This window comes from Podarcis tiliguerta (assembly GCF_965153285.1).
Source record: "Podarcis tiliguerta genome assembly, chromosome: 7".
NCBI classification, from domain to species: Eukaryota; Metazoa; Chordata; class Lepidosauria; order Squamata; family Lacertidae; genus Podarcis; species Podarcis tiliguerta.
This window is the reverse complement of record NC_139540.1, coordinates 84,591,057-84,613,845: the sequence shown is the minus strand read 5'-3', so window position 1 is coordinate 84,613,845 and position 22,789 is coordinate 84,591,057. Positions and strand designations below refer to the sequence as shown.

The following is a 22,789-nucleotide window of genomic DNA, read 5'->3' as shown; positions in this document are numbered from 1 at the left end:
GTAAACAATACTAATACTTAGTAGGTTGTAAAGGATCCTATATATCATTTCAGTTTTATGGCATCTGCAGCACAGCAGTACAATACTGGGTGTTTTTCCCAGGTACCATTCAAAGCTGTATTGTGAAAGCAGTCACACTGTCTCCAAATGGACTTCAGAAGTAGAAAACAAAACGTACACAGTTTCAATATTTTGGTAAAATTATGCAGATATACTTTGCTGAAAATAAGAGTAGTACAGTAAAAAACAAAGTTGGACAGCCAGTTTTTTCAGTATTCAGAAAACAAGTTAAATAAATTAAATAGTAAAATAAATAAAAAATTCTTCCTATTGAAAGCCCCAAGGTGAAATTGTTTCAATGTAATTTTTCTCCAACAATCACTTACCCACATGAAAAATGTTATGTTACTTAAAAGGGGGGGACGGACCTCAAATAGAAAATTAGCATAATCCGTGTTGAGAAAATAGTCTGGATTATGCCATGGACAGCTTTTAATGGGCTTGGTTTGATGGACAGCCTATTGAAGCTACTATGTCAGCTTGATAATTTCTGCATTTCTGAAATGAATCAATCGGTATAATTTATTTGTTTGACCTCAGTCCAGATAAAATACTTGCTGAACAGCAGTATGGATTTTTGGTGCCACAAACCTAAACAAGTTTACTCAAAGTAAAGATCTGGCTAAATGAGGCAGTGAAGATACAAGATTGGAACTCCTATTGCTTAAAATTCTGGCAAAGAGCATGTGTATCAAGACCATGGGAAGAGCGGTTAATCCTTTCTCTGCACATCAGTTTCCTGATGAAACCCCACCCCCCATCTGCTCTTCATTGCAATAAGAAAAACTTAAATGTACAGGCAGTGTGCTCATGTGAAGCCTCCAGTATATACACGGAGCTCCCACCAGGGCAAGAATTTATCCAAGTCACTTGAAGGGTGGGTGCTCTTCCTGCAATGTATTTTTCTGTGTTTGATTACCTATCCTGGTCACTGAAGGGAATTCTTTCTGCATATCAGACTGCATATATAAAGTTGGATTTAAGTCATAATGTCAAAGTTTGAAAGTTTCAATGAAAACAGCGGAATGTCCTTGGTATTTTTCATCTTTAGGGCAAATAGCAGAGGTGGGTGTGAGAGACAGAGAGAGATACAGAGACTGAGAGAATAAAAAGGGTAATTCCGCGCCCCCTTCCTAGTTCCAGGCCCAGTCTGATCACCCTCTATATATTGCTGTTTTTAACTTTAACCTACCACTACCACTACTACCAACTATAGGATACATGATCATGAGTATATTGCTATCTCATCTAGTTTGGTTCTAAAGATTTTACAATCCAGTTTTGCATTTTCTTACTTGTAAACATGGAATAAAATACATCAATCAGAGACTGTAAAAGACAAGTCTGGAGACTTTCCTTACCTTTAAAGCAGCACTAAATTATCCACTTGCTTATTTCATGGGAATTTACTAGCACTTTCCATGATGTCATTAATACTATAGTGGGGTAAAAGAGGGGAAGTTTTGTTCAAAGTAGGAAATTTGTAGTTGCCCTGTAACTTCTTGGTTGGTTTCTGGTACTGTAGTATGTTATCAGCGCAAAGAGGGATGCTATATAGCTGTGACCATCACAATATCCTATGTATTTCTATCAGAGCCGTATCCATATGGGGTGTGTGTGTGTGGCTAGCTAGGTTTTTTGCCCCAGGTAGAGGAGTGCCATTGAGGCTCCTAGCCTGTGTATGTGTGTGCGCAAATGTGTGTGGTGTGTGTGTGCGTGCCAAACTGTGTCTTTTACCCGGGTAAAATGTGAGCATTTTAGGAATGATACTTTGTTTTTTCATTCTGCCTTCTCTTGTTCCACCTCTGTGTGTGTCAGAGTTTTACATGATCAGCAATCCAAATCAAGGTCAATTTTCCAAAAAGTGCTGAGCACACCTCAGTAGCTTCCAGCATGGCACCTGTGTTCAGTTTTTCCCAGAAAGCCTTAGCGACCTGGATAATTGGAAGGTGAGCTGTGGGGGGGGGGGGGGGGGAGAATACTACATCAGAAGCTATACAGTGCACCAGCAGGAAACTGAAGCTAGATTTAGATAAAACAATAGAGAATCTTGTTTATTGTAATTGCAGTTTCATAATGGAAAGCATTTCCTGGAGGTTATAGATATCTCCTTTAAAGGTTTTTAAGAAAAGTCTTGATGGAATGCAAGTGATGGGCTACTGAAGCTTAGAGCAGAGACTGGAAGTCCTTGGGTTGCCTTGCAGTTTTGTGATATTGTGTTTTGCCAAGACAGGGGTCCATATGAGACAGAGAGAACATATATCTGTACTACAAACCTATATCTGCTTTATACCAGTTCAGCTACATTGGCTTCTCACTAAGAATTCCTGGAATTGTTGTTTGATGATGGTGCTGAGAATTCTCTGCTAAAAATATCTAGCTGCTCCTCCCCCATCAAATCTGTGATGGAGACAAACCCAGAGTAGGATGCAGGCAAAAGGCAACTACGAGTGCAACCAAAAAACAGGCTTTATTTTTGCAACCAGGCAGTTTCATCATGCCCTCCTTTCCTGAATTTGCAAATTAATCTTTCCCCACTAAGTACTCATAGGACAGTTCCCAAGCAGGATATGTGTGGTGGTGGGGAGAGGCAGGAAGAAGAGAAGCCAAATTACAGAGAAGACTTTTCACAGAATCAACAAAACAAAAAAGTGCTAGGGAAAGCGGCTAAATAATCTCCCCCCCCAACTGAAGTCTCTGCTCATTTTTTATTTTATTTTTTACTTTTGATTTGGCCAAGGGAGGCAGGACAATTTATGCTAAACATGGGGGGAAAGAGGAAGCACTTTCCTTCTAATCTAATAATTCTTGAGGAATTCAGTCTTTGCAAATTCCAACACAAAATGACATGATCCACACACCTCTTGGAGTAATGTGAGGATATGAGTTTGAATACGTGGGGGATTTTGTGCTTCTTCAGATTTTGAGATGTGCAGTTTAAATTATCAGAATGTGCTTTTAAATACCTATTTTGCCAGAAAATATGCATTTAAATATGCATTTGTACATGTATTTAAACAGCACAACACTATTTAAATAGGTATTTAGAAATGATTCTTTAAAAATGCATATTACTGTGGAAATGGAATGGAACTATGAATAAAAACATGGAAAAGTGTCACACAACCTAGACAGTGATCTGGCCAGAGTGTTCTAGAACCGAAGGAGCCATTTCCTGGTGATACTGTCCACCTGGGCGTGCATTTCTAGGTTGTAATTTAGTAGCTTCTGAAAAGCACATGCTAACTGTGACGATTAAAAGTGCTGTGTCTGTCTGCAAACGACTGTTTTAAATAGACAAACTTTGTTCTGTGCAATGAAAAAAAAGAATGCTCTGGGGTCATTTCAGCAGCATTAGTAGCGCAATAGCCAGCAGGCAGCAGAGAGATTGTTGGTGGCACTGCAGAGGCAAAGGATCAAGGCACAGGATTTAATGAATGTCTAGTGTTATAATTCATCACTGCTGGATGAACAGGGCAGTCAGGGCAGGATAATCACCTAAGGGGAACAACAAGCCTGGCAAGCCGTCTTGGCTTCACTGCTGACCCACTGTGAGATTAAAGCCAGCATTTGCAATTGCTGTCTTGCAGGAGAAGGGAAGAAATCTTATTTTACCATTGGGCTTTTAACGTAACCTTTTCAGAAAATATGTGCCAGTCCTTGACTGTCTGAATACTTCTCTCTCTTCCCTGACGAGGGAAGTGCTGGAATCCTTCTGGCCACAGAGGTCTTATGAGCTGGATTTTCACCTTCGTCATCTGTTGCTCTCCTCAGCAGCAGTTGAGCCTCTCAGTCTGCCTTGACTGTCGCAAAAAGCCCTTTCGCCAGAGTGACACTTAGCTTCAAAACTGTGCTTTCAGCAGAGATGCATTGTAGGGGGTTGCTATTGGTCAGTTGGCATGCTAAACCTTTGCCTAACAATAGCAACGTCTGTTTGGGTACCACTGTTTACTCTGCCACCATTTTGAATGCTTTGAGAGACATTGAGATAGGAAGGGCCACCACATTTGATGTTTTCTGAATAATCACTGATTGTACGCACTTTCCCCCTTGAATTTAGTATTTGTGTGTTACCTTTTGTGAGCCACCTGGGGGCTGTTTCTTGGTTGAAACTCAAACAACAATAATGGGAACTCTGCAGCAAGACTTCTGAAGCTGCAGGGATAGAATCTAGTGATGCATTTCAATTGCTCTGTTGTGCTCACAAATTTCTGCAGCGGTTTTATAGCATCTGCTCTCCCATCTGATCAGAGTGTGTGTTGCTGTGTACAAGGAGGATAGGAGGTCGATATCAGTGGCACTGGTAATCGGAAAGTAATGGCAGGAGGTGTTGTTTTGGCTAGGCCTGGCTACTTTCCTGACTAACTACAGCTACTGGTGAGCAAGGAAAGGAATGAGAATGACTGCTCAAAAGAAAGAAACAGGGAGTGGCAGTGGCCTCAGATAACCCCTGGCAAAAGGCAGGAGAAGTCTGCCCTGAACTGAAATGAGGGCAACAGAAGGGATGAAGGATAAGGGGTGCTTGCCAGCCCTCTTCCCACCATGTGATCCCCATGGAAAACTGTTCGTGGATCTGGGAGCAAGGCGGTAGCTGCCAGTTTCACCCTACAAAATGCAGGTACTTATAGATATCTACCAATGCACTTGAGAATGGCTTCCTGGAAGATTGTGAGAGACTCAAGTTAATCCACAGTAAAGGCTTGGGCAGATGAATCCCCCCCTGTCTCTTACACACACACACACACACACACACACACACACACACACTTTTTAAAGAATTGGAAAGGACCATGAGGGTCATCTAGTCCAGCCCCCTGCAATGCTGGAATATTTTGACCAACATGACCCTGAGATTAAGAGCCTCATGCTCTATCAAGTGAGCTATCCCAGTTTTATGCTTGCAAGAGTTAATAGTTGGCAGGATTCAGCTAAGTTATTGCAGCCTTCATTTGCCCCCTGCAAATGTGATCTGTGATTTCTACTTCCCTGTCTTGATTAGGGTTTGAGCCAACACAAATGGAAGCCATCAGAGAATTTCTATTGCCCTTTACAGTGCAACCCTATATGTCTGCTCAGAAGTAAGTTCCATTGAATTCAGTGGGGCTTCACTCCCAGGCACGTGGATTAAGGATTGCACGTTGAGTCATAGAACCAGATATACTGATTGATTTATTTAAACACATTTTCAGACTGCTTGGTATTTAAAAATCTCTAAGCAGCATACAAAAATACAGCATAAAAACAACAAGACAGTGTCATAAAAGCAAATTGACAACACAAAAGCCAGACAAACAAGAATAAAAACATATAAAACATATAAAAGCATATAAAAAAGTATTCAGTAATAAGAGGGTTCAGTCTTATGGATCAAGAAAGCCTGAGCAAAAATATATGATATTTCAAGACACCTGAAGCGACTAATGGGTGGTCCTTTATGCTTGTTCAAAGGCTTGTAATGCCCCCCCCCCCCCCAATCTGGATGCCCTTCTCACTCCTTCCCTACATGGGCTTATTTGTACACTTAGTGGTTGCCTGTAGGGGGCTTCTGAGAGCACTGATTAAAGCAAGACACAGTATTAGAGGTTTTATTAATGTGCATGGTTATTTTTCATCAAAACCCATCTTTTTAAAGATCTCATTAATTATTGGTGAAATTAGATGCAATAAGCATATAAAATTATTTCGTGTGTGTGTATCTAGATCAGGGGTAGGCAACCTAAGGCCCAGGGGCCAGATGCAGCCCAATTACCTTCTAAATCCAGCCCGCAGATGGTCGGGGAATCAACATGTTTTTACATGAGTAAAATGTGTCCTTTTGTTTAAAACGCATCTCTGGGTTATTTGTGAGGCCTGCCTGGTGTTTTTACATGAGTAGAATGTGTGATTTTATTTAAAATGCATCTCTGGGTTATTTGTAGGATACAGGAATTCGTTCATATTTCCCCTCCCAAAATATAGTCCAGCCCACCACATGGTCTGAGAGACGGTGGACCGGCCCCCTGCTGAAAAAGGTTGCTGACCCCTGATCTAGATAGACAAGACAGATAGATTTAAGATATATTAGCTCTACCATGGTGACTTGGAAACTTCATGATTGGAGTGATGTAATGTAGTCCAGAGATGGACTCTGTACAGGACTTCCCATGGGATCGGTCCAAAAGCTGCAGCCAGACCGGAATGCTGTGGCCAGGTAGTTGAGTGGAGCCCTGGGACTCAGGCATGCTACACCTGTGCTGAGGGAACGGCACTGGCTGCTGATCACCTACGGGGCCGTGCTCAAGGTCTTGTTAACATATATAGCCCTGAACAACTCATGACCAGGTTATCAGAAGGATCACCCGCCTCTATAAACTCCCTTAGATCCCCAGGGAACATTCCACAGAATATCATAGTGACCCCAAAACTATGGAATGCCCCTCCCTCTGCCGTACATGAAGCCAATTCACACTTATTCCAGAGACTGGACCCTGTTTTAAATATTTGAATCCTCAAAATTTCTGTTTTATTTGCTTTTTTATGTTTTTGTGCTCCTGTTCTATTGGTTTCAGATTGTATTTTTGCTTAATGGATATTGTGGATTAGATAGAAATTTTAAAAACATTAAGTGATTTAGAAAAGCTTTTAAATAAAAGAATAAATACCATTCGTTTATCTACTTAAAATGTTTATATGCACTAATTAGAAACAATATTTTACTTATTTTACCCCATTGTTTCCTGCTTTTCCATGGGTTTGTTTTACTGTGGTTCTTCGTGCTTTCACTTAGGACTGGAAGCAGTCGAAGACAACACTGCATTTGTAGAGAATGCTCCTTTTCCCTTCTCTCTCCCCAGAGATCATTATCCAGAACCACTGAGAGGGAGAAGATTTACAGAGCTGTGATGATGGCTGTTGTGCAGTGCTCAGTGGAAATGCAATGTTCTGACAGAAGGGACACCATTAGAGCAGCCATTTATTGTTGTTTGCACTTTGGACCACAAACTGAATGACATTAAAATCCTTCTGAAAGCTCTTCATTGTGTTTAAAGACAAGGAGAGCACAGAAGCTGCCAAAGAACCAGGTCTAAAATAGCTTTTAATTACCTTCCTCTCAACTCTTCTCAAAGTGTTAGAGTACTTTAGTTGCTGAATTCTGAACAAATTATTAATCATTACTGCACTTACTTCCACCAGCTTGTATCCATTAGTTGCAAAATGCAGAACTCCAAATTTTTCTCCATACATCTAGAACAGTTGGGGACGTCAGCATCTCAAACGTCACCCCCCCACACCCAAAAACTCTTCCTCTTGCATGCCTCATGGCAAATCACAAATGCTTAGTATCTTGCCTTATGCATGTTTGCAAAATGGCAGCACTTAAATTATCACACGAGTATGGAAACTGAAGTTTATTGTGGGCTCTTAATTTAAAGAAAGAAAGAAAGAAAGAAAGAAAGAAAGAAAGAAAGAAAGAAAGAAAGAAAGTGGCAGGTGAAGCTTCTTTGTATAAAGCATATTGATCCAAGAGGACATTCTGTAAGAAACTCAAGACAAAATGCAGAGCTATCTTTAAATAATTTACTGTGTTCAATGCATTTAATATGAAAAAGCAGGACTGGGCATTTATTCCTGGGCTGTTTCCAAGAATTCCACTACAACAGCACTCTTATTATCTTGTGTTATTTGTGTACTTGTTGCTTTGCTGTTATGAATGTTATCCATTATGGCATCAAGCCAACGGTTTAAAGCATGGACTTTTGACCTCAGCCATGGGCACATTAGTCAATGAGGGTTTTTTGGGGTGCTCTGAGGACATAAACCATGGAGTCCTCAAAGAGGTCACTTGCATTGCTGCTATCCTCAGCTAGCAGACATGCACCATTGCAGGACCTAATAACATCACCACTACAGATCAGAATCCTACCATCGGAGTTCATTCACCTGCATATACTCCAATGTGACACATGCAGTCGCCTGCCAAAAAAGGCCTTCTGCTGTCTGCATTAGACAAATAAATCTGTCTCTATGTAGAAAAATGTCTGTATGTAGACTCAATCCTGACATAAAAAATTGAACACCAAGAAACTAGAGGGAGAACATTTTCATTCTCCTAGGGTAATCTGCAGATGACCTCAAGTCAGAGGCACCAGCTTCAACAAAAAATACTTCAAAGGAAGGCTTCCAGTGTAAAACAGATGAGTTGCACAATTTGTAAGCAACTTTGACTCTCCTTAGTTTAGGCTTAATGTCCAGCTATAGAAAGCAATTCTCTCTCATTATGTTAAGAATTAGGATAGCAAGAAAGGGAGAGCACTGCCACTAATGACGGCCACACTCTCTCCTTGACATTCATAGAATCATAGAGTTGTAGAGTCGGAAGGGACCACGAGAGTCATCCAGTCCAACCCCCTGCAATGCAGGAATCTTTTGTCCAACATGGGGCTCAAACCCATGACCCAGAGTCTCGTGCTCTGTTGACTGAGACATCATAGGGTTACGGCTATCTTTTGTCTTCACTGTTTTGTGTATGTGTATGTAGAGAGGGAGGTGGGCTTAATACAGTGGTGTCCAAACTTTCTTCTTCTTTTTTTATAATATTTTATTGGGTTTTACAGTAAGTAAACAAGAAAAATAGAACACAATACAACAAACCAAACAATACAAAGAAAATAAAAAGGCAACAACATATAAACACCAGACAACAGAAAATACAAAAAAGAAAAAAGAAAAATATTAAAAAACAATTTTTGTCTCCTTATATTCTTTACATTAACTTGTTTCTGCGACTTCCCCAGACCTCCCTTCTCTGTATTCCAGATCGTATATTCTGTCAACAAATTCCTTCCCTCTGTCATGTTTTAATTTCATCATATCTTAGTGTCTTAATATAATTACATTTCCATATATCTTAAATTAATTTTTCTTAATCTTTAAATTTTTTTCCTAATAACCTTTTACATTCAATCTGATGTCATCAAGCATTCATTATCTTATAATGTTTCTGTAAATAGTCTTTAAACTGGTGTCCAAACTTTTTTCAAAGAGGGCAGATTTGATGAAGTGAAGGGCCGTGAGGGCTGACCAAAGGGCCAACCAAAGTTGTTAACTTTTTTTAGCATTGAAGTTGTTGAGCTTTTTTAAGGGTTGAAGTTGTTGAGATTTTCATAGGATTTTACCCCAGGAAATAAACTGCCACAGGAGCCGGATTAAACCAACCGGCAGATTAGGCCCCCGAATTGGAGTTCAAACATGCCTGGCTTAAAGAAACAGCTCATATGATGGCTGGAATACAAGTGGAAGAAAACCCCACTTACCATAACAACCCACTTTGTGGCTGTATGAAGAGCTGCTAGGGCTAGAAGTAGGCCACCATGGTTCTGTGCACAGCTGCCAATGCTGTGAGCCTACAGAGCGTACAGATCAAGGATGGCTTAACTATGGTCCTCCAGCTGTTGAACTACAGCTCCCATCTTCCATGCTCATCGGCCATGCTGGCTGAAACTGATGGGCGTTGTATTCCAATGACATCTACACAGCCACAGTTTAGCCACCTTTGCCCTAATAACAAAATGTTCCCAGGTGCTAGAGTGAGTCCACCCACCCATTGGCTATCCTCAATAGGAAGGGCTCCAAAGTCTTCATGTACAGATTGGGACTTTGCTTTGGGCAGTGATAGCATTTCCTGGTTCTTTGCTTCCTTCTTTGACTCCTGGATAGACCTCCAGTCCTAATCTCTGATGTTAAGCTTGGCTCAGCTTTATTGGCCAATACACAGGTGGTAGCCAGGGCCTCAACTAGTCAGGTTGGTTTGGATGGATTTCACTTATTTCAGACTGAGAATGTGGACAAGGTAGGTCATAAGAACATAGGAAGCCAGCAATGACTCTCCAGGGATTTTGACAGGAGTCTTCTCTGGCCCTGCCTGGAAATGCTAGGGATTAAAACTGGGACCTTTTGCAGGCAAATCATGTGTTCTACTGCTGAATTTAAATTGTTCTCAAGGTGCTTGGAGAGACGTGGTCCATCAGTGGTTCTATGAGAAAGGAAATGATCATGACTGCCACAAAGGAAGTACCAATGCAGCCGATGAAGATCTTGCCTTCCTAGGACATTGGAAACTGCCTCATGTATCCAAGGGCAGGGGTGGGGGTGCTAGGAAAACCTGTTTGCACTCTTCTATTGCACAACCACCTTGCAGTGTAGGCAAGCTGCATCTTAACTATCTGGTAGCTGCTCCCACCATCCTAACCTACAGTCCCCAGATGGTAGTGGATTTTGGGGTGTTCAAGAAAATGCTAAAACGTGGGATCCCAAAACAATGTATCCTGCACTTCTCAGTCAGATCCCTCTCAGCTTACTCAGGAAAATTGGGCTAACATTCAATGGTCTCTTCATCCTGGGATTCAGCACAGCTTGCTTTTCTCCCCATGAAACCCACAGTTTCATCCTAGTAGCAAACATCCAGTGGAGAGGCAAATTCCTAAAGTGTTTTTTGGGGGTGGGGGAAACAGTTGTAGTTGTTGTTATTTTTTATTAAATTTGTAAACCATCCTTCATCTGTAGATCTCAGAGTGGTTCATAACATTAAAATATAATGCAAAAACACAAAATAAATATTAAAAACAAGAACATAAAAAGTCACTATCCAAGAATCCCCCCTCCCCAAACACACACATTTAAAAGGGGTATACGATGTTAATCAACCAATGCCTGGCTAAAGAGGAACTTCCCTGGGGAGAGCATTCCATAGATGGGGAGCCACTGCAGAAAAGGCCCTGTTCTCGTGTTGCCACCCTCCGTACTTCTTGTGGAGGAGGCACACGAAGAAGGGCCTCAGAGGATAATCTCAGGGTCCAGGTATTTAGCATTGTCATGCTTAATGACAATATTTGATGGTAAAGTACGACAAATATTTCTCTTGTAAGCAGTGTAACAAAGAAAAGTAATTTAAGATTTTGCAGTTTCAGTTTACAGAGAGACATTATTTCATAGGAAAAACAATGAATATGTGACATCTAAAAGATTCAGATTTATTGGGTGTAAACTTTTGTGTGCTAGAGTCCATTAGCTGTGAATCTAACAACAGATGCTGTATCAGTTATTTGAGAATATGAAAAAGGAGATATTTGTAGGCCAATAGGTTGATACAGTTCTTATTATGTCCATGATTGCTGGTCAGGGCTGAGATTTGAGCTATAGTAAAGGGTCTCGTTTCTTATTTCCTTCTCCCATTTTTAGATCCCCTTTTTTGAGGCATTAGCTCCTGCTGTTGTGACAAAACATGTCTGCTTTTGATGAAAATCTGCTGCAGTCGGCAAGCCTGATATAATCTAGTGTAATTCTCTGCAGTCCATAAACCCCAGCAGAAACTCCATCACAAGCAGAGTGGCTGAAATCCACTCTTCACAGGAGGCTGCACTTAATGGAACTCAGAGAGACACCTTCCAGTAGAAGAGAATCGTTTTCTCTTTCACTGGATAAACAAACAAAGTGTTATTAAAAAAACAACAACCTGCCTTTTCCATGCATTCTGTGGTAATCCTTAATATTCAGCCATGGCAATATTAACTAAGAAGTATATCCTTAATATTCTGCTTCCTAACACATCGTTTCTCACCTTCCTGTATCGTGCTTTTGAGTTTTGCATGCTGTTAATTGTTCACACTGCATATGCACTTTGCAATTGTTAAACCTTTCCTTGCTTGGTGTGGGGTTGTATTCCATTTTTTAAAATACTAATATCAAATTTGTTTGCCATCAGATTTTTACTGCTCTGAATTATTTATTTCTAACGCCTGTGCAGAGCTCAATTGTGGAAACCTCTCGGTGGTTTACACAGAACATAAACTATACATTAAAACATTAAAATTATCAAGGAAAGCAGGATGATTATTTTTTAAGTTTTAAAACATAAAAAGTGTACATAAAATCAATAGTTAAAAATATACTCTTTCTGAATGAAAAGTACCTATTAAAATTCACGCCAGTCTTTCATATCTGGGCAGGCTTGCCTAAACAAAAAATGGTTTTTAGCAGTCACTGAAAACAATATAGCAAACATGCCTGCCTAATGTCAATGGGCAGGGAGTTCCAGAGTGGAGGTGCTGTCATCATAACGGGGGGGAGGGCAGCCTGTGCCCCCCCCCCAGATGTTGGACTCCAGTTCCCATCCACCACAGCCAGACATGGCCCTTGGCCAGGAATGATAGGAATTGTAGTCAAGTCTAGTTTTCAAGGTGGAAAGTCGCTTTATGGCAGTCAACAGGCTGCTAGAGAACTTGGTCAAAACACACAAATTCTTTGCGTGACTCACCCATTCATATATAAGCAGACTGAAGCGGTACTGTTTTTTCTTTAAAAAGGCACACATGGGCAAGTAGAGTTGAATCTGTCTTCTTTCTTCTTACTTCCCCATGCTCTGTTGTCTCAAGCATTTTTCAGCCGTCCTCTTTTTTTGCTCTTCAATATATGGCATCCCTAGAGTTGGAATATATTGGGTGAGGGGTTGGCAAACCCTACTGCCTTTGAGTGAGTATATTTTTGTGATCATTTGACAGATTTTTTTAAAAGCTGAAGAAATCTGGAGGTGATCCGAGATTAGAATGCATAGCTTTTTAAACATGTTTAAGCAGAAATTAATATTGATTTCTTTCCCTACTTTGTTTTGCAGCCAAAACCACCCAATCCTGACTGGCGTTATTCTGCATCTTTAAGAGCTGGAATGCAAGGGTATGTATTGCATTTACCCTTCTTTTCTGTGAGGGAAACTGTTCATTTGCAATCTGCTTGCTTTAAGTTGCATCGGCCTTGATCCACCAGGAAGATGTCTGTCTGTCTGGTAGGCTGGCTGGTTGGAAGTTGTTTTGGGTTGCCCTGGGCAAGACAATGTGGTAAAGGGACCCCTGACCATTAGGTCCAGTCATGACCGACTCTGGGGTTGCAGTGCTCATTTTGCTTTACTGGCCAAGGGAGCCGGCATACAGCTTCCGGGTCATGTGGCAAGCATGACTAAGCCACTTCTGGCGAACCAGAGCAGCGCACGGAAACGCCGTTTACCTCCCTGCTGGAGCGGTACCTATTTATCTACTTGCACTCTGAGGTGCTTTCGAACTGCTAGGTTAGCAGGAGCAGGGACCGAGCAACGGGAGCTCACCCCGTTGTGAGGATTTGAACCGCCAACCTTCTGATCGGCAAGTCCTAGGCTCTGTGGTTTAACCCACAGTGCCACCTGTGTCCCTTAAGACAATGTGACATAATAATAATAAAAATAAGAGCATGACTCTGCCCTTGTGGCGTAGGAGAAGTTCCTGGTGGAGTGAGCCCATAAGCAGCTGTAAGGTAAGCACCCAAGTTTTGATCTTTGGACATGCAGCTTTCAGATATTTTCCAGACTCGTTTTAATAACTGTTTATAACATATAGCATTATTGTTCACACCCTGATCTCTGAGTGGCGAGAGACCCAAAGGGTGCCAGTGCTTACCCTGGGTTCAGATTCTGTGGAATGAAGGAGGCTAGGGTGTCTTTAGGATATGTGGTTTTAATTACACAGATATACAATTTGAGCATAGAATCATAGAATTGTAGAGTTGGAAGGGACCCAAGGGTCATCTAGTCCAACCCCCTGCAATGCAGGGAACTCTGATAAAGCTTCCATGATGGGTGGCCATCCAGCCTCTGCTTAAAAACCTCCCAAGTAAGGAGAGTCCACCACCTCCCAAAGGAGACCATTCCACTGTCAAACAGCTCTTACCCTCAGAAAGTTCTTCCTGATGTTTCGTCGGAATCTCCTTTCTTGTAACTTGAAGCCATTGGTTCAGGTCTTACCCTCCGGAGCAGAAGAAAACAAGTTTGCTTCATCTTCTATATGACAGTCCTTTAAAATATTTGAAGATGACTATCATATCTCCTCTCAATCTCCTCTTTCCCAGGGCAGTGCACAGCATTCAAACCTAGTGTTGGTTGTACCCAATGAAGTCATCTTGTTAGCACAAGGCATTCCACTTGCAGAATGGATTTCCCTTCCCTCTCCTCTCCCTGTGACCCCCGCACCCCCCAAATCCGCTCCAGGAGTGTGCATGGCAGTGGGGAGGAGAGAAAGTTGTGTTCTGCAAGATGGTATGACTTCACTAGATACAAGCCCTTATCTCTACAAATCGTTTGATTCATTTACTATCTTCATTACTATTTTATTAGTCATTTCTGCTCCCTGTGTGATACACATTATACATGTTATATAGTTTATCTTCCAATAGCCATGAGTTGTGGTTAGGTGTCCAAAACTACACAGAATGTGTGTCATGGTTGAGCAAGAATATGACTCCAGACAGTCTGCCACATTGAAAAACATCTCTCTGGGTGGTATTCAACTATGTGCTGGGGCAAATGTCCCATCAGCACAAGCATTGCAGCTTGCCGGACAGAATGATCCTCTCCTCCCCCTGCAGGCTATTCTGGGAGTTTTTGCTGCCCCCAAGCCAATTTTGGGGAGTGTCAATGGAGCAGAGGAGGAAAAACCTTGCTGTGTGAACTTGCACTGACGGGACTCATTAGCTGAATCCCGCTCTCTGTTCTGTGTGTCACCCTAGCAATAGTAACTGGGGACATCATCAGAGTCAGCATGACAGCATCAGGTACTCCAAAATGGCACTGGGCACCTGCTTTGGGATAAAGGCCTATTTTATAATATGGTCACCAACAAATGCAAATAACTGAGCCAATTAATTATATCTAACGAAGCAAGGTTGGCTTGGAAATTGACAACATTTTTGCCATCAATAGAATCTAATAGTTGACTTTAGAATTTTGGATCAAATTTCTCCATATGACAAGCAAAGCACATGTATTTATTTCTTTAAACCCACATGCCCTTTGTCATTATCACTTGAGTTTACACCTTAATAATGTGTGGTTGTTAAATGTGCTGGTCTCATGTCAGAATGTTCATCACATAATGTGTCAGAAAAAGATTCTATGGAATGTTTCCTGCTGTTCCCTCTTTCTCCAAGCCAAAGGCATAAGGTGCCATCACTGCTGGGTATTGTAAATTACAGCAGAATACTTGGTTTGGTTAATGGTAGTAAGCTGAAAGATGCCTGGAACTGACAGGACAGTGTTTCATTATTTACTTCAATGGTAAGGCATAAACACTATTGGGATTTAGTAATTTCCCAGCTATGTTAGACATGTCACATCTCATTAATGGAAACAACCCATTCCGTAAAGGCAACATTTGTCTGACTTGGATGAGAGCAGGGATATATTAACTTGTGGAATGCAAATATACAATGAAGGTCCACTATTGTACATTTTGAAAAACTGAAACATTAGATGGTTTGCAGGAAGCACACTGTAGCAGAAAAGGTGGTATATTAATGCTTTCATAAGTAAGAATGAAATAATTTGCATAAATGATTGTTGCTGCTGCTGTGGGTGATGATTATGATGGTGCTGATTATGAGCAATTGTGACAGTGAGCATTTCGGAATGTGTAGCGGAAAGGGCAATGCTGCTTTTAAAAAGGAACCATATTGTTTTAATGAGAACGGCATAATCTAATCACTGTGTACATTTGTTTAGTGCTGTACACATGGAGGAAGCAGGAGGCTTACGTGTGGGACCTGGAGGACCTGAGCAGCAGTGGCCAACAGTATCCAGTGCAACAACAGGTGAGGGGGAGTTGCGCCATTTTCTCTGTGTGGTCTTGGAACCAGTTTCTGCTTGCTCATAACTGTCCTGAATCACTCTCTGTCAAAGAACCTCTTGAATTTGAATGAACAAGGCAAAGGAACAGATGGGTACCTGATATTGGCCTCAGTCCCAGACTTCCAGCAGCCTGCATCAGAAAATAACTTGAGATTGTTTGAATTGTGGTTTGGAGAACATTTCTAAACAGCATGGAAACAACATTTTTAATATGACAGAAGAGGGCACAAAATAATTGCTGCTGGTTGTTATTTATCTCCTCATTCTTATTTTATAAGCTCAGGAGAAATGTTATCTCCTCCCGCCTCTCAGGTGAGATTTAAGACCAGGGAAGTCTAATATCATCACTACTGGCGTATAAAATTGGATTGTTTACCAGTTATGTGGGTGGGGGGTGCCGTAGGTGCTCCACATGCAGGCAGACACACCACAGACCCTTGCCTCACTACTCTCAAAACTCAGGATTTGCATATTGGGTACCTCAAGGGGATTTTTGGATTGCCTGAAAGAAAGCAAGGACTGCTGAAGCACATAGTGTCTCCTCCATGATGCAGACATTTTAAAAATGCTGCAGACAAGCATCTCCTAAAAACGAATCTATGTCTTTAACCTTGCCATATAAGGGAAATGCCAGGGGGTGGGAGGAGAGGGAGCGGCTAGACAAAATCAAATCTTCTATTTCTTGTTTGAGGGAAAGGCCAATGCCAGGAGGAAAAAAGGGGAGCTCCTTCATTATTGACAGGTCGAGCTTGTAATAAGAGGAAATGATGTTTTCAGTGCTTGCCAGTCACAGTGCCTTGGGGGAAGGAGCAGCCTTATAACAGTGAAACTTATGTTTCGAAGTTTAAGGAAGAAACCAGGATGAGGAGGGAGACAGTCTTCCTTCCTGACAGATCTACTGTATTTTTCGCTCTATAAGACGCACCAGACCACAAGACGCACCTAGTTTTTGGAGGAGGAAAACAAGAAAAAAAATATTCTGAATCTCAGAAGCCAGAACAGCAAGAGGGATCACTAAGCGGTGAAAACAGCAATCCCTCTTGCTGTTCTGGCTTCTGGGATAGCTGCGCAGCCTGCATTCGCTCCATAAGACGCGCACACATTTCCCCTTACTTTTTAGGAGGGAAAAAGTGAGTCTTATAGAGCAAAAAATACGGTAACTTATAATCAGGGGATGTGATTTTATGTTTTAATTCTTCTCACTCCAAAATCAACTCTAATGATATGTAAGTTACTTTGAGTCATTTGCATAACTAAACAACTAATAGGAACAACTAATAATGGCTTTTAGTACAAATGCTTATGAACAGTACTTTTTCTGGGGGTACTGAATGGTACACAACAGCGGCACCTTTTACTAGATGAAAAGCATTGCCTATGAACCTGTTTGTTTGCCTTTTGTTAGGTTTCTTACCCAGGGGAAAGGCTGCAGTTTTCAGATCAGTTACCCACAAAACACTAGGGAAAGATTAAGTGGTTCCTTTTTTACACATCAAAAAACCTGTAACAGCGACCCTTACAGGAAAACTTCTGCAAGTTTCCTTCTGAAACTTGGCAGGATCCATGCCTTCAGAAGAGACAGCTGTGCCTGCACATTTCATGGAATCCCAGCCCCAGATTTAGAAAGCTAAAGATCTTTTCTTTTACAGAAATCAAATTTACACAGCACAGAGCCCCCTGGACCCATGTGGTTGTGATTTTATCCACTCTTGACGGATTAGTACGTCTGCAAATTTCTTCCACTTCTGTTGAAAGAAAACAAAAATGATAGCTGGGGTTTTTTTTTAATCACAATAGTGAAGGAAAGGGAATGTGAAGGGAAAGAAATAAACAGGCTCAAACTGACAGTGAGCCAAATCCGGCAGCTCTTGAGGCACCTCAGGCCACATTTTGTGGTGTGCTATTTGGGGTCTGAACTAAATATTGTGGTTGGCGCACTCAGCTACTATATAATGTGTTATAATTATAGCTCTTCATTTTTAGTTGTTTTCTGCTCTGGTGCCCAGGTTCATGAACTCAGGCTATCCCCCCCCCCCCATTGCCAGTCAAATTAAGATATGCTTTCCATGAGGCAATTGACCCATTTCATGCCATTACACTAAAGTGAACTAACCAAATGTTTGCTTTTGCTGTGTCATTTCCACTGCCACAGAGTTACACCTGTGTCTCGCCAGGCGTTAATTAGCTGCTCATTTGCAAGAGGCATATTTAGCTGTTGCAGCTCTTTCCCTCTGACTGGAATAAAGTGCACCTGATCCCAGTTTCAGATACATGCCTTCTGTATAGTTGGCTTGCTCAATTTTTTATTTCCATTAGGTGGGTCAGTAAACCATTCATTTAATTTATTGGTCCACAAAAGCTTTGGCCAAAGTGCTTCGCACTGAAGGAATCATTCAGTTAATCAATGAGAGTTTCAAAAGATGATGTCATAATAAGTTTTAAGAAGGATAAAGAAGTTAATCGTTAAGCCAGCAAATCCTTAATTCCTTGCATGCAGCTGCACTCTGAATTTGTGTAGCATAGCAGCAGTTCTGTGCCTGGAGCATTAAAGCCCGTTCTCAGTTACATGGATCAAACTTCCATCGGATTCAAAGGGAGTTTCACCTAAGCAAAGCAGAGCAGAGTTCATCCTGTTGATGCTTATTTCTTTTAAGCTAATGCCATGTCCTGAATTTCACTCTGGCGTAAAGAGGAAAGTGGAAAATGAATGGCTGAGCTGCTTTGAAAATCCATGGGCTGCAATGTTGTTGTCACCAGAAAGTAACAGAGTATGGAGCAGAAAAAGCACTTAAAATCGGCCCCTTTTATTGGCTTGCTGAATTGCTGATTTCCCCCCCTCCATCAGTGTCAGCAGAGGAGAGGGGAGATTTTTCTAAAAGGTATTTCATGACTTAGTAACAGTAACATTATGGTCCTGGTAAAGAACATTAATTAACATTTTTCTTTGATAAAATGCACTCTTTGGGGGTTGGTGGAGGTGATTAATACACAGCTGCCAAGAAATTTTGGGAACTTATATATAATGAGTTAAAGAAAATACTTAGATACACCTTCCCTAAAAAGCCAGAGGCCTTCTTATTAGGAATAATTGGGGACGAAATCAAAAAAGAAGATAAGTCGTTTTTCCAATATGCTACGGCTGCTGCTAGAATATTAATTGCACAAAATTGGAAGAGCCCAAATATCCCAACGATCAAAGATTGGCAAGCAAAATTATATGAGTATGTTGAGTCAGCAAAAATGACACAAAAAATTTGAAACCAAAAAAATACAAAGTTTGTTAATGATTGGAAAAAATTTATGGTATACATTGAAGGTAACTACAGAGACTTAAAAACCATAGCAGGTTTGATATAACTCCTACGACGCGCAAACCAGTAACAATTAATAGCTGCAGAAAAGAAAAAACTTTTTATTAAGAAAACCGAAAACGGGAGGGTAGGAGGTCAAGGGAGGTGTAGGGAAAAGGTTTAAATATTTAAAAATATAATGCTTTAAGGAAAAGGACAAAAATGGTAATGAATGTCATTCCTGTGTTATGTACGGATATTGTTTATTAATCTGTTGATTAGTTTTGCTTTTTCTTTTTGATCTTTTTCTTTTTTTTTTCTTTCTTAAGAGAAACTCAATAAAAAGAATTAAAAAAAAAAAAAATACACAGCTGCCAAACGTGAAGAAACATTAGACTAAATTTTAGACTAAAACTTCCAGCATTTGTTCTGTTGGCCTACTTTATTCCTACTGGCTTTTGCACTTCTGATACATTAAAATAATTCAGTTAAAAGGGAAGGATTAAATGGTGCATAAGAATTGTGGGGTAAACCAGGAACTACAGAGAGCAGCGGAGGAACATGACTCCTTCTTCCTCAAGTTTACTTTTCAGGATACACAGCCATCTTTCCAAGGCAGCTAACAAGTAGCATTAACTTATATTTTAGAAAAACACAACAGTAAACAATATTTTTTAATTTTGCATATATATAAGCAGTGATTCATACACAGTTGATTTTTTATTTTTAAATCCCACCCCCTCCCACAGAGGTACCAAATGTCTATTTAATGTCATTTCACTTTTTAGTCTTCCTCAATTTGGCGTGTGCTCTCAGAGGCCTATTATAACCATGTTCTATCATAGAATTGTAGAGTTGGAAGGGATTCTGAGGGTTCATCTAGTCCAGACTCCCTAATGCAAAGTTCACAGTCTGGCCACCCTTGCTAGCATGGGCCCTGAGTGCTGCAATTGCACCATTATCACCCAACAAGTTCATAAGTTTATTATTCTAGCCAAAGGCCATGTCAAACTTGCATTAGGCATTGCATTAATAAAATAATATAGAATACAGTCATACCTCAGGATACAGACACTTCAGGTTGCATTTTTTCAGGTTACGGACCCACCGAAACCTGGAAGTACCAGAACGGGTTACTTCCGGGTTTCCGGGGTTGCGCATGCGCAGAAGCACTAAATCATGCTTTGCGCATGCGCAGAAGCGCTGAATCACAACCCGCGCATGCGCAGACGCGCCGCTGCAGGTTGCAAACGTACATCCCGCATGGATCACGTTTGCAACCCGAGCGTCCACTATATACATCTGCAATATTAAAATCCATATAAAAAGACTTTGCCAAGTTCCTGAGCATTAAAACACAGTTTGACTTATGCATCTCCGACAGCTCCAGTTCTAATATTATTTTGCCTTTTTCAAATCCAATTCGCCATTTTCCACTTTGCTACTAAATATCTTTAGGTCGGGTTGAGTCTTCCCTGTGAAGATGGCAACAAGTAAGGCTTGAGCTCCACAGTCTAGTTTTAATTGAATAGCTTTAAAGTTTTAAAGTCATTTGTCTCAGCACTTAATACTAATTGCAAATTCAGGTAAGGAGCATATCTCTTTTAACTATTTTCCTTCTTATGTGGTCTTTAAAGTCATATATTTTAACTGGAGGACAGGAGCTGGAAGAGCAGCTGTTTGGGTTTGATGTTTTTAACTGATAACAAACTCATGAGAAAAATTTAGAAGACCATCTCATCCTAAGGATACTCTGCAGTTTAAACATGGTTATTACATGAGCACAGACCTGTGGTGCTTCAGTTAAAGTGTCCAGAAATCCATTGCCAAATATAGTCCGGAAATTTATGCTGGATTATTGTGACTCAGCAGGGGAGGTAGAGATAACTGGAAAGTAATTGTGGCAAAATGGACAGCTATGGTCCTTTACATTTGTGAGAGTGCAAGTAAGTGTTGGGTTGAAATAAACGACAGACGAGTGACAAGTGTCATACAGGAGGCATCTCTCGAGCATGTCTCGGAGAGTCCCTTTTATTGAGTATTACAGCATTGCCACGTATGTGCTTGTTGCTGATTGGTTAACACAAATCATACGCAAGGGTTGCATATAGGCATTAATCATCAATAGATTAAAGGTTGGGAAAGGAACACAGAGTTGGACAGGTATGAAAACCTCCCTATTAAACTATTACTATTGATTAAAAGGGCATAACTATTGTATTCATAGATGTGGTCAACCATGCATTAAGAACAGGTCAGGGTACGATGCTTCATGAACTCAATGTGAACTGAACATTCCAGGGTGGGTGAGGACGGAATGCTTCAGCTCAGAGCGGTTTGCCAAGACTCATGTGCAGAAGCAAAACCTCCCATCAAGTAAGGGGCTGGAGAAGCCTTTTTCCAAGTAAAAGCTTAGCTACCTGGTCAATTGAGCCACACTTGTTAGGAGATTATGCATATGCTCCCAGGCAACCTCAGCTTCCAGATTTAGGAAATCATTTATTTATGTTATAAATACCTGTCTAATTGAGACTGGAGAGGCAGTATTGAACTAACCTTTTGGAATCCTGATATATGGGACAAATTTTGGCCTCCAAGTCATATTTTTGTTGACAGAGAGCTGTCATTCCAGTTAAAACATTGCCTGAATAATGCCCCCACCCAGTGTTAAATATCTATCCCCCATACTTACTAGAGAAATGAAACCGTAGTCTGGAAAAGGCCATTTGAGAGGAAGGAGCAGTAAGTTCTCGAGCCACAAGGCTCCTGCCTTTGTCACCTATCCTAATAATATCCAGATACACTCCAATAGACAAGAAGGGGGAACCATCATATTGGCCCAAATGCAGGTATTGGAAGAAATATGTCCAAGTTAGAGGCCCAGAACTCCTACCCTGCTAGCAATCCACTTTCCACAAATCAAAGGGGTTAAACATTAACAAATGTTCAAGATAAGCCCAGGTCTGGGGGTAATTACAGAAAAGCAAATTATGATACCTTCAGCTCTCCTCTAAGGTACCATAACTGACTACAAAACATCCAGAAAGGTCTTGGCATTCTTTCATGGAACCTGGTGGGATAATAAAAAGGTGGCTAAGGACTTCTTTTGTATACTCCAGAAATTTGCAAGAGACTTGGTTGCATGAATTTAACTCTCCCCCTGCCCCCGACCTACAGGGTTATAACTCTTTTAACCAGTCAGTTGTTAAGAAAATTTGAAAGGGCTGAGGAAGTGGGGGCTTGTCTACCTTTACATCACTTGGGCTTGCAGGGCGCTGTGTGTGCACCCCTTAAAGCAGGGCGGTGCCAGCCGCTTCAGCCGGCCACTCTCCCCACTGCACAGCCCCACTTAGCTTCAGTGGGTGGGGGTCACTCCGGTGTGCGGGCAGAATACCTGAAAATGACTCCAGTAAATGGCCTTATTTGATGCTTTGCATGCCTGATAGTAATGAGCTGCCCAGTGCAATGCGGACATCATGTATCTCAATCATGTTGTTTCCTCGGGGCCCCATTAAGTGCAAAGTGGAAGAAAACTCTTCTTCCTTGGGTGGTTATCTTGTCAAGAGTAATCAACTAAGCACGGGGTTTGTGTGGTCACTACTTCGAAGGAATCTGTTGCTCTCACGCAAGACAGCAGCTACGGTTTTCTGCCTTAATTCCCATTTCACACACATATATTGCTTCATTTTAGAATGTTTTTGAACTTAAAATTAAATTGAGCAGTTTTTAAAAAGACATTACAATACCTTCTCTCCAC

General features: G+C 41.1%; 1 protein-coding gene across 10 annotated transcripts in view; it reads left to right on the top strand.

The window, feature by feature from the left end:
• LOC310681116 (protocadherin alpha-C2-like) overlaps positions 1-22,789 on the top strand; it is a 186,463-nt gene that overhangs the window by 130,953 nt on the left and 32,721 nt on the right. For all 10 annotated transcript variants that reach the window (XM_083448610.1, XM_083448608.1, XM_083448605.1 and 7 more), the window contains exons 2-3: positions 12,710-12,768; positions 15,617-15,705. In XM_083448610.1, coding sequence (XP_083304736.1) covers positions 12,710-12,768; positions 15,617-15,705 — 148 coding nt within the window. The remainder of the gene's footprint in view (positions 1-12,709; positions 12,769-15,616; positions 15,706-22,789) is intronic.